This window comes from Theropithecus gelada, chromosome 16, assembly GCF_003255815.1.
Source record: "Theropithecus gelada isolate Dixy chromosome 16, Tgel_1.0, whole genome shotgun sequence".
Classification (NCBI taxonomy): domain Eukaryota; kingdom Metazoa; phylum Chordata; class Mammalia; order Primates; family Cercopithecidae; genus Theropithecus; species Theropithecus gelada.
Window position 1 is genome coordinate 29,486,992 of NC_037684.1, and position 13,032 is coordinate 29,500,023.

General features: G+C 50.4%; 1 protein-coding gene across 2 annotated transcripts; it reads right to left on the minus strand.

Moving 5' to 3' along the window:
* Nucleotides 1-3,759: 3,759 nt before the first annotated feature.
* Nucleotides 3,760-8,564, minus strand: KRT35 (keratin 35). 2 transcript variants are annotated; one of them, XM_025361832.1, is made up of 8 exons: nucleotides 8,051-8,564; nucleotides 6,819-6,901; nucleotides 6,467-6,623; nucleotides 5,722-5,883; nucleotides 5,306-5,431; nucleotides 4,585-4,805; nucleotides 4,118-4,267; nucleotides 3,760-4,012 (listed from the first exon to the last, which is right to left on the minus strand). In XM_025361832.1, exons 1-7 carry the CDS (start codon nucleotides 8,519-8,521, stop codon nucleotides 4,120-4,122), a joined length of 1,368 nt encoding a protein of 455 aa, XP_025217617.1. In that variant the 5' UTR covers nucleotides 8,522-8,564; the 3' UTR covers nucleotides 3,760-4,012; nucleotides 4,118-4,119. The 2 variants fall into 2 exon arrangements, with proteins under 2 accessions (XP_025217617.1, XP_025217618.1); XM_025361833.1 differs by having other exon boundaries at nucleotides 3,760-4,006; nucleotides 4,114-4,267.
* Nucleotides 8,565-13,032: the final 4,468 nt, after the last annotated feature.

Genomic DNA, 13,032 nt, shown 5'->3' on the forward strand with positions numbered 1-13,032 from the left:
AACCCCATCTCTACTAAAATTACAAAAATTAGCCAGGCATCGTGTGCCTGTAATCCCAGCTACTTGGGAAGTTGAGGCACAAGAATCGCTTGAACCCGGGAGGCAGAGGTTGCAACGAGCCGAGATCGCGCCATTGCACTCCAGCCTGGGCAGAAAGAGCGAGACTGTGTCTCAAAAAAAAGAAAAAAGGAAAAGAAAAAAATTTGTATTGTAAGAATTACCAAAATGTGACACAGAGACATATAAGCACATGCTGTTGGAAAAATTAGCACCAATAGACTTGCTGGAATCAGGATTGCCACAAAACTTTAATTTGTTTAAAAAAACACAATATCTGGGAAGTACAATAAATTGAAACTCAATAAATCGAAGTGTGCCTGCATATATTTTAACAGCTGTCACCAGAATTCATCTTGCAGGAAAAAAATAGCTGTCTTTACTTAGAAAACTACATTAAGAAGATCTTGGGTTAAAAGGTGGGACCCCAATGCCTTGATTTGGCTGGTAAGACATCACAGGGAGAAAGGAGAGAAGGATTTGAAGTTCACAGGACAATCCTGGAAGGAGGGAATGAGGAGGAGAGAGATAGGAGCCAAGAGCAGGGGCTCCAGGATGATGATGAGAGGTTGTCACTGTGAGGTGAGGTCCCAAATGCCCGCATGAGCAGAGTTTTCCGTTGTGAAGGAAGGACCGGGTTTCATATAACAGCGGAATGATAAAGATAGTAGCAGCAGCATCCAAAGTCACAGAAGACCACAGTTCCAGGCAATATGCCAGATCTGGGGTGTGTCGTGCAGATGGAGAAGTAGGGTCTGGGAAAGTTAGCCACAGAGAAAGTGGGGCACTGTCAGTTCTCAGACCCAGGTCTGGCTGATTCGAAGACTTTCCACAGTACCCCAACCTCTCTGGGGCCGAGCAAACTATCAGGAAAACAGGTTTAGGAAGAGAAGAGAAAGGGATGCAAAGAATCCAGGAGGAAGGGCCTGTTTGAACAAAAGCAGATAGGATGCATGTCACAGCCTGGCCCAGCACCGTCTCCCTCCATTCATTCCCCCGCAGAAAACCAGAGGCTCCTTCTTTGGGGAAAAAAAAAAAAAAAAAAAAACTCCAGAGAAAAGACTTACAGAAACTGAACTGAGGTGGTTGTACCATGCAAAAAGCCAGTTTGCCAACCTGCCCATCCACATAGCACCTTCTATCAGCTTTTTAGTGTCTCGTCATAAAATATAAACAAAAGGATGACCAGATACTTGAAGGAAGTTTCCGATATTAAAGACAAAGTAAAACAAGCAAACAAACAAAACAGTAAAAAAGGAAATTGAAGAAAACAGAAACAATGCAGAATCCAAAACTATATATATATTTTTTTTTAAATAACCTCAGAGTGACAGAGATGTATATCCATATAGCAGTTATAGCCTTGAAACAAGAACTAAATGTTATAAAACAGGAACAAACAGAGAAGAAAAAAAATAACTTTTTGGGAAAAAAATATAACAAATTTAAAATTTAGTTCAAAAATTTGAAATTGAAAGAGAGATAAATGGCAGAACTGAGAAAGTCAAAAGCATAATAGGGACCAGACCTGGTGGTGCTAGGGTCTATGTCAGAGCTGCCCTGAGCCCCCTGCACTCCCAACTGTGTTGCCAAAAGGTCCTCCACCAGACAAATGACCTCTCAACCCTGGCTGCATGTTCAAATCGCCCAGAGAGCTTTCAAAAATCCCAGTACCAAGTCATATCCCAGACCAGGTAGAGCAGAATTTCTGGGGCTCAGAGCAGATATCGGTATTTTTTAAAGCCCTCCAGGTCATTCCAATGTACAGGCAAGGTTGAGAACTTGTGGTTGAATGGAAACAGCGTTATAATTAAAAGCACAAGCAAATGAAGTAAATAATAATTAGAAGTAGGATTACACATGATTTAGTTGGCTACATCTTGGAGGAAGCTAGGATGGGTTTGGAAAGGATGTGTGCCACAGAGAACGCCATAAAGAACAGCGTGGCCTATACACAGCAGAGTTAACTGGAGCCCATGTGCTCCAGACAGCATCCACGTGCTGCTGGCCGCAAGGCTCCCCACTGACTTTGCTTAGAGTTGGAATTAGATAATGAAGCATGTAACTGCATATTCACTGTAGCTGGCTTGGTTTACTGGGAAGGACACGTCAGAAATGAAACCCTGGCCAGGGAAATGTGGATGGCCGGCCTCGCAGCGATCCAGCCATCCAGCTGGAAGAGAGAGTCAGTAGTGATGACCCATCTTCAAATGCCCTGCATGTGCTGGGCAAAACATTCTCGGTCTCACTTCACAGCATCAGTGTCATGTTCTCTATTTTACTGAGGCTCAGAAAGGGACAATGACCTGCTAAAACTCCCACATGTAGTTAGTGGTGGGTGGGGATTTGAACCCAGGTCCATCTGAATCCACATTCGGAGCCCATGTTTATTGCACTAATGTCAAGGTCCCCTTCAGCCCGTCTCCTGACACCACTGAGATAGAAAAGAAAAAAAGTGGCAAGTGAGCATCATCCTGTCCCATCTCAAGGCCCCCTCCCACACAGACCAGTCCTCCCCTGGTAGCTAACACACCTCCTGGCACAGGGGGATGCTTTGTAAGGGTTCGTTGAATTAAGTGAATGATCCTCAGGTGACTACCCCTTTCAGGTGCCTAAGCCTCACCAAAATTAGCCAAGGAATTCCAAAAAGACCAACATGGATGTGGTACCAGATGCCAGGAGCAAGGTGTGGCTGGGAGCAACCAAAGGCCCAGGCCCTCTTTGCAGGGGGCTAGAAAGGAGAGGATTCTGTGTTCAAATCAGAATGAACTATATCAGATGTCCTTAAGGGACGAGGGTCTCCGGCTTGCCTTGGTCAGCATCTTCCAGCCACCTGCTCTCCCCTTGGACATGGCTACAGCTCTCTTAACATCACTGAAGCTCCTTAGCAGGTACTCTCAGCATCTTATGAGGAGCACATGCCAACTGGGAACGCACATCTTCGTTTTTAGTTTAGAAACTTTGGTCTTGGCCCTTCTCCCTTTCCCACTGGGATTAATGGAACTTGCTATTTGCCTTGCCTGTCTGGGGACGACATTCTGGACACAGATGAGAGCCTTTGGGTCAAGCTGCTGGGAGCTCTCACACCCGTCTGAGGAGGGCTCGTTGTACACCTCGCCAGACGCCAAGAGCACAGGAGCACATGCATGAGCCTCCTAAGGACAAGAGCCTTAGCATTCAGGATGGAAGCCCTGAAGGCGAGTGCACTCTCCATCTGCTTATGACGGGCTGTGGGTTGTTAAGGGGGTTGCTGAACTTGGAGGGCTGCATGAAAGGGCTGCAATGGAAGGGGGCTGATGTAAATGCACCCCTAAAAGTACCCTGGGAGGGAGACACCCTGTTACCGGTCTTACAGGGACCACAGACAAAAGGCTGATAAAGTGGCCTAAAACCCTCCCCATTATGCTGATCTCAGTTTCCATCTCAGTTCTGTCCATCCCACTCTGGGATCCCCAGGTGACCACGTATACTAAGAGGGATTACAGAGAGGTCTGGAAACACCTGGCACCACACTGGAATTGTGGAGAAAGGTCTTCATTGGGGAAGCCAAGCAAAAGCTCTCACTGTAGGCCTCTACCCACCCCAAACAGGTGCACAGTGACCCTGTCATCCAAAGGATCATACTTGGTCACACCTCTCCCATGAGTCTGCCCAACAGTCACCCCCTGAACACAGCAGAGACAAAAGCCAACACCACCAGAATGGTGCAAGTTAGGCATCAGGGGCCTTAGCAAATGCACTTTATTGTTCTGCCAACAAAAGCCCTCTACTGCATTTCAGAATCCACTGTAACAGCACCCAGAAGGAAAAGCTGACCCAGGAGGCAGCCTGAGAACAGAGACACCATTGAAATGATGAGGAGTTGAGACCTTTGGGATCAGCCAGCCTTTGTGACAGGCTCTGAGAAACTAAGGCACGTATTTGCAGTGAGCCTTTTCAGGGCCAGACCCTGGGCCTGGGCTCTGCATGAAGAGAGGGGATTGGGCTACAAGGGTTAAGGTTGGGTAGAGGCCAAGTTCAAGCCCTAGAGACGATGGCTATGCCCTTCTGGGTCACCCACTCTCAGAACCGGCCCCCTGGGCAGGGCACACAAATGGGGCGGGGGCTGCAGGTTAGGCGGGCTGCACTAGGACCGCAGGAGGCCGCAGGAAGACAGGGAAGGCATGACTTGGAGGGTGAGTAGTCAGGTGCACATGAGTTACAGGGGAGCCTAGAAAAAAGAAAACAGTCAGATTACTATGATTTTCCAGTTGCTGTTTGCAGTAACTCAACGTAGATCCTAGACTATGCAAACTGGGAAGCACCTTAAAAATCACCTGATCCTGCCCCCTTGTTTTACCAAAAGGGAAACAGGCCCTGAGAGGAAAGGGGGCTTGCTGGAGTCACGTGATGAGTTTGCAGCAAGACCAGAACTAAGAGACCAGGACTCCAGACTCCGGATGCCAGGCACTTTCTAGGCACCGCGCTGTCTTCCCAGAACTTGGTAGGTTGCAGTGAGAAGACTAGAGCACATGCAGTGATACTCACTTGCTGTCCTCACTCTCCAGCAGGCCCCGGTATGTGTTGATCTCACACTCTAGCCGGGCCCGGACGTCCAGCAGCACCTGGTACTCCTGGTTCTGCCGCTCCAGGTCAGCCCGGATCTCGGCCAGCTGGGTCTCCACGTTGGTAATCATGCACTGCATCTGGGCCAGTTGGGAGCTATAGCGGGCCTCCGTCTCTGCCAGGGTGGATTCCAAAGCATCTCTCTGTGAAGGCAAGGGTTGTATAGGGAGGAAAAAGGCTAGAGGTCAGAGAAGGAGCAAGGAGGATTCAACTGGGTCTCAGTGAGGCCTCAGAATCCAAGAACAGAGGCTCGGAGAATCAGGGTTTGAGCTAGGATGAACCACAATCAGACATCTCACTTGAGATGAGCTAATTAGCACCTGTGGCTTCTTTGATCTAGAGAGTATCTCCCTGTTAGTGTCATCTCTGAGTAACTGATAATTACTCAGAAGATGTATCTGCTTACACAAATATGGGACCTACTGCCTGGACATGTCAGTTGCTACAGGTCTCTTGTCTTTTACCACTAGGGGATTCATGATTGGGGCTGGTCCCTCATTCCGTCTTTTCTGCATGGAGAACCCCTGGTGCTCAAGAACATGGACCCCTGGAGCCTGCCTGTGTGGTCAAAGCATGGAAGCTGGGGAGCTTGTGTTCTCCCCGGCTTAGTCCAGAGGCAGCTCCACCCTGCCTTGGGACTCACCATGCTGTGCTGGGCCTGCAGCTCAATCTCTAGGGTGTTGACTGTCCGTCTCAGCTCGATGATCTCTGCCTGGCAGGACTGCACCTGCTCTGCGCTGGAAACCACCTGCTGGTTCAGCTCCTCAGTCTGAAACATACATACACAGGACCTGGTCAGCAACGCTGGGGACTTGGCTTCAGAGAGCTACCGAGGCCAGTTAGAATCATGAGCCAAGAAGGACCTTCCCAATCCCCTAGTCCCACTCATTTATTTTATACTGGAGGACATTGTTGCTCAGAGGACAGCAACCTGCCCAAGTGGCACAACAAGGTCAAAACAGAGATGAGACTCAAAGTTAGGTTTCTTGATTCAGAGCCCCAGGGTCACCTCCGTGTGAGCCACCATGTACTCCTGTTGCACGGACTGTTTTTACCTACCTGGGTGTCAAACCAGTCTTCGGCATCCCGGCGGTTATTCTCCACGAGGGTTTCGTACTGGCACCTCATCTCATCCAGAACTCGGTTCAGGTCAACAGGTGGGGCAGCGTCCACCTCAACATTGAGCCGGTCACCAAGCTGGCAGCGCAGTGAGTTCACTTCCTATGGCACAGACCAGGGTCAGTACTAATTCCCAGAGGGCTGCCTCCCAAGCTCACCTCCTCCTCATGTTCACCTCCTCCCCATGTTCACCTCTCCCCCATGCTCACCTCCTCCCCTATGTTTACCTCCTCCCCATGCTCACCTGTTCCCCACGTTCATCTCTCCCCCATGCTCACCTCTCCCCCATGCTCACCTCCTCCCCATGCTCACCTCCTCCCCATGNCCCATGCTCACCTCTCCCCCATGCTCACCTCCTCCCCATGCTCACCTCCTCCCCATGCTCACCTGCTTCCCCATGCTCACCCATTCCCCATTCTCACCTGCTCCCCATGTTCACCTCCTCTCCATGTTCACCTCTCCTCCATGCTTACCTCCTCAACATGCCCACCTGCTCCCCATGCTCACCTCCCCCTCCCCATGCTCACCTCTTCCTCCCCATGCACACCTGCACCCTCATGTTCACCTCCCCCCTTTCTCACCTCCCCCCATGCTCACCTCCTCCCCATGTTCACCTCCTCCCCATGTTCACCTCCTCCCCCAGGCTCACCTGCTCCACCATGCTTATCTCCTCCCACATGCTCACCTCCTCATGGTTCTTTTTCAGGCAGAGCAGCTCCTCCTTCAGGGACTCCACCTGGGCCTCCAGGTCAGACTTGCACAGGGTCAGGTCATCCAGGATCCTGCGCAGGCCATTGATGTCCGACTCCACCAGCTGCCGCAGGGACACCTCTGTCTCATACCTGCAGGCATAGAACAGGGCACCTGCATCCGCGTTTCCTTTTTGCATCTAAATCAGGCCTGCCCTCAGACTGGCCAGGTGCTGTGAGTCTTGCTTTTATGCCTCGGGGACAGAGTACAGCCAAAACCCTGAGCCCAGGCATCACCTGTGTCCAGTTCTAGCGGCCCCCAACCACAGGACAAGCAGGACAACTCACTTGGTCCTGAAGTCATCTGCGGCCAATTTGGCATTGTCAATCTCCACCACCAGCCTGGCATTCTCAGCCTTGCTGCACAGGGTCTGGGGATGTAAAGAAGTTATTTCATTGCAAGAAAGGACATTTCATTTGTTGGAGCTCCCTAAGGCTGACAAGGGCTGCCTCTGGAGAGAGGAAGTCACCCATCCTCGACCTCTGCTAGTCCATGGGTATTGGAGGGTTGTGGGCAGCCTCTAGGGATCAACTATGGAAAGTCCAGAGTTTCTTCCAATACAGTGTGTCTGTGACCTGTGACCCAGGTTAGATAGCTGCATGAAAATGCAACAGGAGCCGGGCGCGGTGGCTCAAGCCTGTAATCCCAGCACTTTGGGAGGCCGAGGCAGGCGGATCCCAAGGTCAGGAGATCGAGACCATCCTGGCTAACACGGTGAAACCCTGTCTCTACTAAAAAATACAAAAAACTAGCCGGGCGACGTGGCAGGCGCCTGTAGTCCCAGCTACTTGGGAGGCTGAGGCAGGAGAATGGCGTAAACTCGGGAGGTGGAGCTTGCAGTGAGCTGAGATCCAGCCACTGCACTCCAGCCTGGGTGGCAGAGCGAGACTCCGTCTCAAACAAAAAAGAAAAAGAAAAAGAAAATGCAACAGGAAAGGCCTGGCATGATGAAATGAAGCTTCTTTCTATCTCCCTGTCTCCCAGGCCTACTCAGGGCCCAGGGAAGTTCATTGCCAACAATGTATTCCAGGATTCTGTGGTCATAAATGGTCCCTCACAGGAGCCAGCTGTAACTCTGGGCCAGGCAAGAAGCAGATATGGGCCCTTGGCAAGAAGGAAATTTCTCTGGCAGGCATTTTCATCCCTGAGTTACTTATGGGAAGCCTGAACTGCACTAAATACATCAAACCCAATCTCCTGACTTTAAATAAAAGAGGAAATGAAGACTCAGAGGGGTGGGCAATAGTACCAAAGGTCACAAAGTTCATTCATAGACCCGATGTTCAAGCTCTGGCTCCAGTAACTGCCATCTGGGTCACTTACCCAGCCTGAACCTCAGTGTTCTCATCTGTATAATGGGCTAATGATACCTCCCTCAAAAGGTTATTGGGAGGAGCAAATGAGGCCACAGAGGTGAACATGCTTGGTGACTTCCAACATGTCCTGTGGGAACAGAACTATCAATGAATACTGGTGACACCAAGTTCCTGGGAATCTAAAGCCACTCTGAACCTCTTACCTTCTTCTGGAGTTCCTCAATGGTCCGGAAGTAGGACTGGTAGTCGGGGCACATGTAGGGGACCTGCTGCTCACACCACTCGCGGATGCGGCTCTCCAGGCTGGCATTGTCCTGCTCCAGCTGACGCACCTTCTCCAGGTAGCTGGCCAAACGGTCGTTCAGGGATTGCATGGTCTCCTTCTCATTGCCAGTGAGGATGCCCTCCCCAAACCAGCCCCCACCCACGCTGTAGCTGGTAGTGAAGCCTCCGGCGGGGAGGCAGAGAGTAGGGAGGCAACTGGTAGCCCTGTAGCTGTTTCTGCCCAGACCCGCTGAGCAGGCAGAGAAACTTCTGGCCCCACGGGACAGACTCGGGAGCTTGCAAGAGCTGCTGGAGTACATTGCAGACACACGAGTGGAGCCCCCACTGGCCCCTCCTGGGCTCTTGAGAGACCCAGAAGAGAAGCCCGCCTTGAGGCATTTGGAAGCCATGGCCCCTGCAACTCAGATGCAATTAATAGGTCTCTGAGACCAGACACCCCAAAGCAGAGAAGCAGCTCCTTACCCCAGATTTATATCTCTGCCCCAGTGGGCGTTGGTTGGCCTTTACAAAGTGTTTTCTCCCCATTAAAGTTAACACCACTTTCTTTTAAAACCCCTCATTAACCTGTTATTTAGTTTCCTGTGAAAATTTACCAGCCTCATAAAATGGGAGCCCCGTTGCTGTCAAGACTCACCTCCACCACCCCACATCACTGGCAAGACCAAGTCCCCATCAGTTCTTCAAAAGGACCTGTTATCTGAGCCCAGACCTCAGCCTCCGCATTAAGCAGGCGTGGGAGTTCAGCCACTGTCTTGACTTTCTCCGGCTTTGACTTCTTTTATGGGCCCGAGGGAGTAGAGGAGGTCTCCGGGTGCTCCCAGGAGATGGAAGAGTAAACTTGGTTGTTGCAGGAAGGCAGGGGTCTTGCGGCCAGGGAGACACAGAACACTCTTGAATTGGCCCAGAAAATATGACTAGGGTGACCAATTTTCTTGGTTTCCTCAGGCATTTTCTGGCTTTAGTTCTGAAAGTTCCATATGCCAGGGAACCCTCAGTCCTGGGCAAAATGGGGTAGCTCGTCACCTTAGATACTGCAGAGCCCTGATGGACACTTCCCTACTCTTTCCCTTGCCAGGAAGTCTGCCCAGGTTATAGAGCCTAACTTCCAGCCACAATGCCTAGAGGTCAGTTAATTGGACACCTGCCCATGATGATATCTAGGAGGGTGTGTCTTCCCCAGTCCTGGTTGAGAAATGGAGAAGCTCTTCCTTCTGGCTGCCTGAATTGGAGCTCTTTTCACACAGCCCTATCAATAACCCGGCTGATGGTAGCAACTATCATTCACTGAGCATTTAGTACCCACCAGCCCCCACGCTAATCTGTCTCTATGCATTCTCTTATTCAGTTCTCACACAACCTCGTGAGATTGGCATCACCAATAGCCCATTAAATAGAGGAGGCTTGGACTGTTGCAGGAGCCTGTCCCAGATCACAGCTGAACAAGCATCTGTACAACTGTTCAAGGCATGCTATCTTCTTTAAGATCCCACACACACTGTGCAACACAGTTGTGGATAGAAAGGTGCTGACTCCTGCAGAAGCAGCCAATGGTCAAAGTGGAAAATGGCTTAACCAAGGTCCACACAGGCTTCCCAGTGAGGCTAAAGCCCAGGGCTTCCAGCTCCAAACCACAGGCCCACCCCACTGCCTCTAAGGGCCCAGTCCTGGTCAGGCCTTCCCTCTGGAGCCTGGGCCCTGCTCCAGCCCTGCTGTGCCCTCCCAGCTCTGAATGCCCAAGGCCGTGACTGTCAGTGGATTTCCTGGCCTCCAATTAACTGACATCTGATTGTCTTGTGTTTCAGCCCTATTTTCCCAGGAAGACTGTAAGCATGGGGGCAAGGATTGACCTTGTACATTTTTTTGAAATCTCTGTAGTGTTAAGCACAGTGCTGGGCTTCTAGATGTCTATGAATGAATTAATTAATTAAGTGATTTTCCCATGGTGAATTGTGTTAAGAAAGGAAAGAAAGAATGGAAGGAAACAAAAGAGAGTAGGGAGCGGGGAAAGGAAAACACAGTCAGTCTTACCATTCCTACTTTTTTTTTTCTTGAGACGGAGTCTCACTCTGTTGCCCAGGCTGGAGTGCAGTGGCACGATCTCGGCTCACTGCAAGCTCCACCTCCTGGGTTGACGCCATTCTCCTGCCTCAGCCTCCCGAGTAGCTGGGACTATAGGCGCCCGCCACCTCGCCCAGATAATTTTTTTTTTTTTTTTTTGTATTTTTAGTAGAGACGGGGTTTCACCGTGTTAGCCAGGGTGGTCTCAGTCTCCTGACCTTGTGAACTGTCTGCCTCGGCCTCCCAAAGTGCTGGGATTACAGGCGTGAGCCAGCGCACCCGCCCTACTATTCCTACTTTTATAAATGAGGAAACTGAGACTCAGAGATGGAAGGGGATCAGGCATCTCTGTATAGGTGAGCAGCACCTGTCCAGACTAATCAGCCCCTTTGGCCAAGAACAAAGTGTTTTCTGGGCCAAGAGCCATTCCGCCCAAGGGAGATGGATCCCACAAGCCAATTTAGTGCTAAAGGTGTGGCTAAAAAATTTTTGATAAGATTTTTAGATAACTTTATAAAACATACATGTAATATTTTTCAAGCTGTTTTAAGGTATTTTGTAAATTGGTCTGGTCTATTTCTGTTCCTTTTTAGCATTCTTTTCTTAAATGAAATAATTATCTAGAACCCCTTATCAGCAAGAACTAACATTGTTTAGCACATTCCTAGTGACTTTCCTGACAGGATCTTTGCACTCTGCTCAAATGTGGTCCAGGTTGTCCCAGATCATTCCATGGATACACTAAATATAGCCCTAAAATACTTTTTGCCCTCCTTCCTCCTTTTTCTGCCCATCAAATCCAAATCTGCCCTAAAACCTTTCCTGATCATCCCAGCCCTCAATGATTTCTCATCTTCCCCAAAACCTGAAACCCTGCCCACACCTGCTCCTGCTATCCCAGTGCAGCTGCTGGGAATGTGGGGGCAAGGTGTGTCCACAGCTGGGCGTGAGCTCCTTGGGAACTGTGCCTGTTATCCAGTCTTTGTTCCAGCCGCTTCTGCCACCCCTGCTGCTTCCTAGAGAGGCCTGAGCCTTAAGATTGGATTGGCTGTGTATGCCATGTTCCACTGTTATCTCTTCATTGATTAATTGATGTATATGTGTAAATGAGAAAGACAGTCAGATAGCATATCTGGAAAGTACAAAAAAGATCCGAAAAACCAGACCACCTTGAAATAAAACATCATATTCACTCTGGGGAAATTTTATTGAATGTTTTCTACTATTTCTCTATTGATATCAATGAAATAGGAGCCCAAAGACCTGAGAAGGCTCCTAAGTCAGCCACATGCTGTGTGACTTTAGACCAGTCGCCATCTACCGCCACAACACTGTTGAATTCTGGTTTGCACATTGGTCAGTGATTTCAATTGCAACTCAGTTAAGGGTGTGTGTGAGGTTGAGATAGGAGGTGTTTTCTAACTGATACAGATGCTCTGGACAATGTAATTAAAAGCCAGGCAAGGATGCATAAATAAAGAGCTCACAGCCACACAGGGCTGACTGTGTGCATCAGATGAGGCTATGAGTGTGCCCTGTAAACTGCAGAGTGATCATAAAAAGGGAAAGCACTGTACAATGCAAGATGCTGATGATGTGATTACTTGTCAGGTCACGCCCTGTGTGGTCCATCCACAGTGACAAGGCAGCTCAGCGGTTTCCCGGAGACTCGGTCCATTCCTGGACTCCTGCCTGTTTCTGCACAGAGGACCCCTGTCTGTTTCCGCACAGACTCCAGCCTCAGGCCAGAGGCAGGGGTGCAGACCTTAGGCCCCAGAGCATGAGTGGAGCAGTGAGGGGCAAGGGGCAGGGCAGATGAGAGAACCATGCTGACTACCTCCCCTGCCCAAAGCCAGGTGCATCCTCTGAGGCTGAGGCTTTGGGTTCACCGTCCAACTCCAAGGACACTGCTGGCAGCAGAGCCCCCACTGTAGCATCCTGACAGATACAAAGCAAAGAGCTTGGCCCTCGCAGTGGGGGTTCCTGTTTGACACTCTGAGGCCAGGGACTCTGCATTTGTAGTAAGAGCAACACTGACAGCTACCACTTTTTGGAAGCTACACACACACTGTCTCATTGGAGCTTCCCGGCCACCCCATCTCACAGATGAACCTGCTGAGACCAGATAGGTCTCATGACATAACCGGGCATGTACCACAGAGCGGCAGAGTCGAGCTCAGTGCAGGATGCTCTGATGCTACCTGTGCATGTCTTCTCCCGGGGTCTGATATGTGTTTGCTGCACCTCTGGCTTGCTCAGCAAGTGACTGAAGAGTCCCGTTTAGCAGCAAATAGCAGATGACATGAGGCAGAGTCAGGTCGTGGAGGTCTTGACCATGACCCAGAGGAGAGCCCAGAGGAAAGTGAGTGCAATAGAGGGGGAGGGGGGAAGAGAGAGAGAGAGACAGAGAGAGAGACAGAGAGAGAGACAGAGAGAGAGAGAAACTGCTGAGAAGAGCTCCAGAGTCAGGGTCAGAATAGCCGGGTGATAGGCAGGTCTCTGCCACTCACTGCTCTGTGGCCTGGGACAAGTCACTGCCCTCTCTGGGCCTGTTTTCTCAAGGGAAGACTGGAGCAGGGAGCAAAGGAACCAACCGTAAGGCCCTCAGACCTCTCCCAGGCCATGCTTCTCTGATCAGAGGGATGTCCAGGTCTGGCAAAGTCAGGCCCCACCACAGACCTGCCTGACTCGGGTCTGCCAGTGGAATCCAGGGCTTTGACCTCTGCTCCACAGTGAAGTCCGGCTGTCCTCTCCCCGCACTCCATGTCTGAGCCCCCACCCCACCCCACTATCCCCGACACCCTTCAGTTCAGCCCTGTGTGCCTTGTTGGTACATGGATTC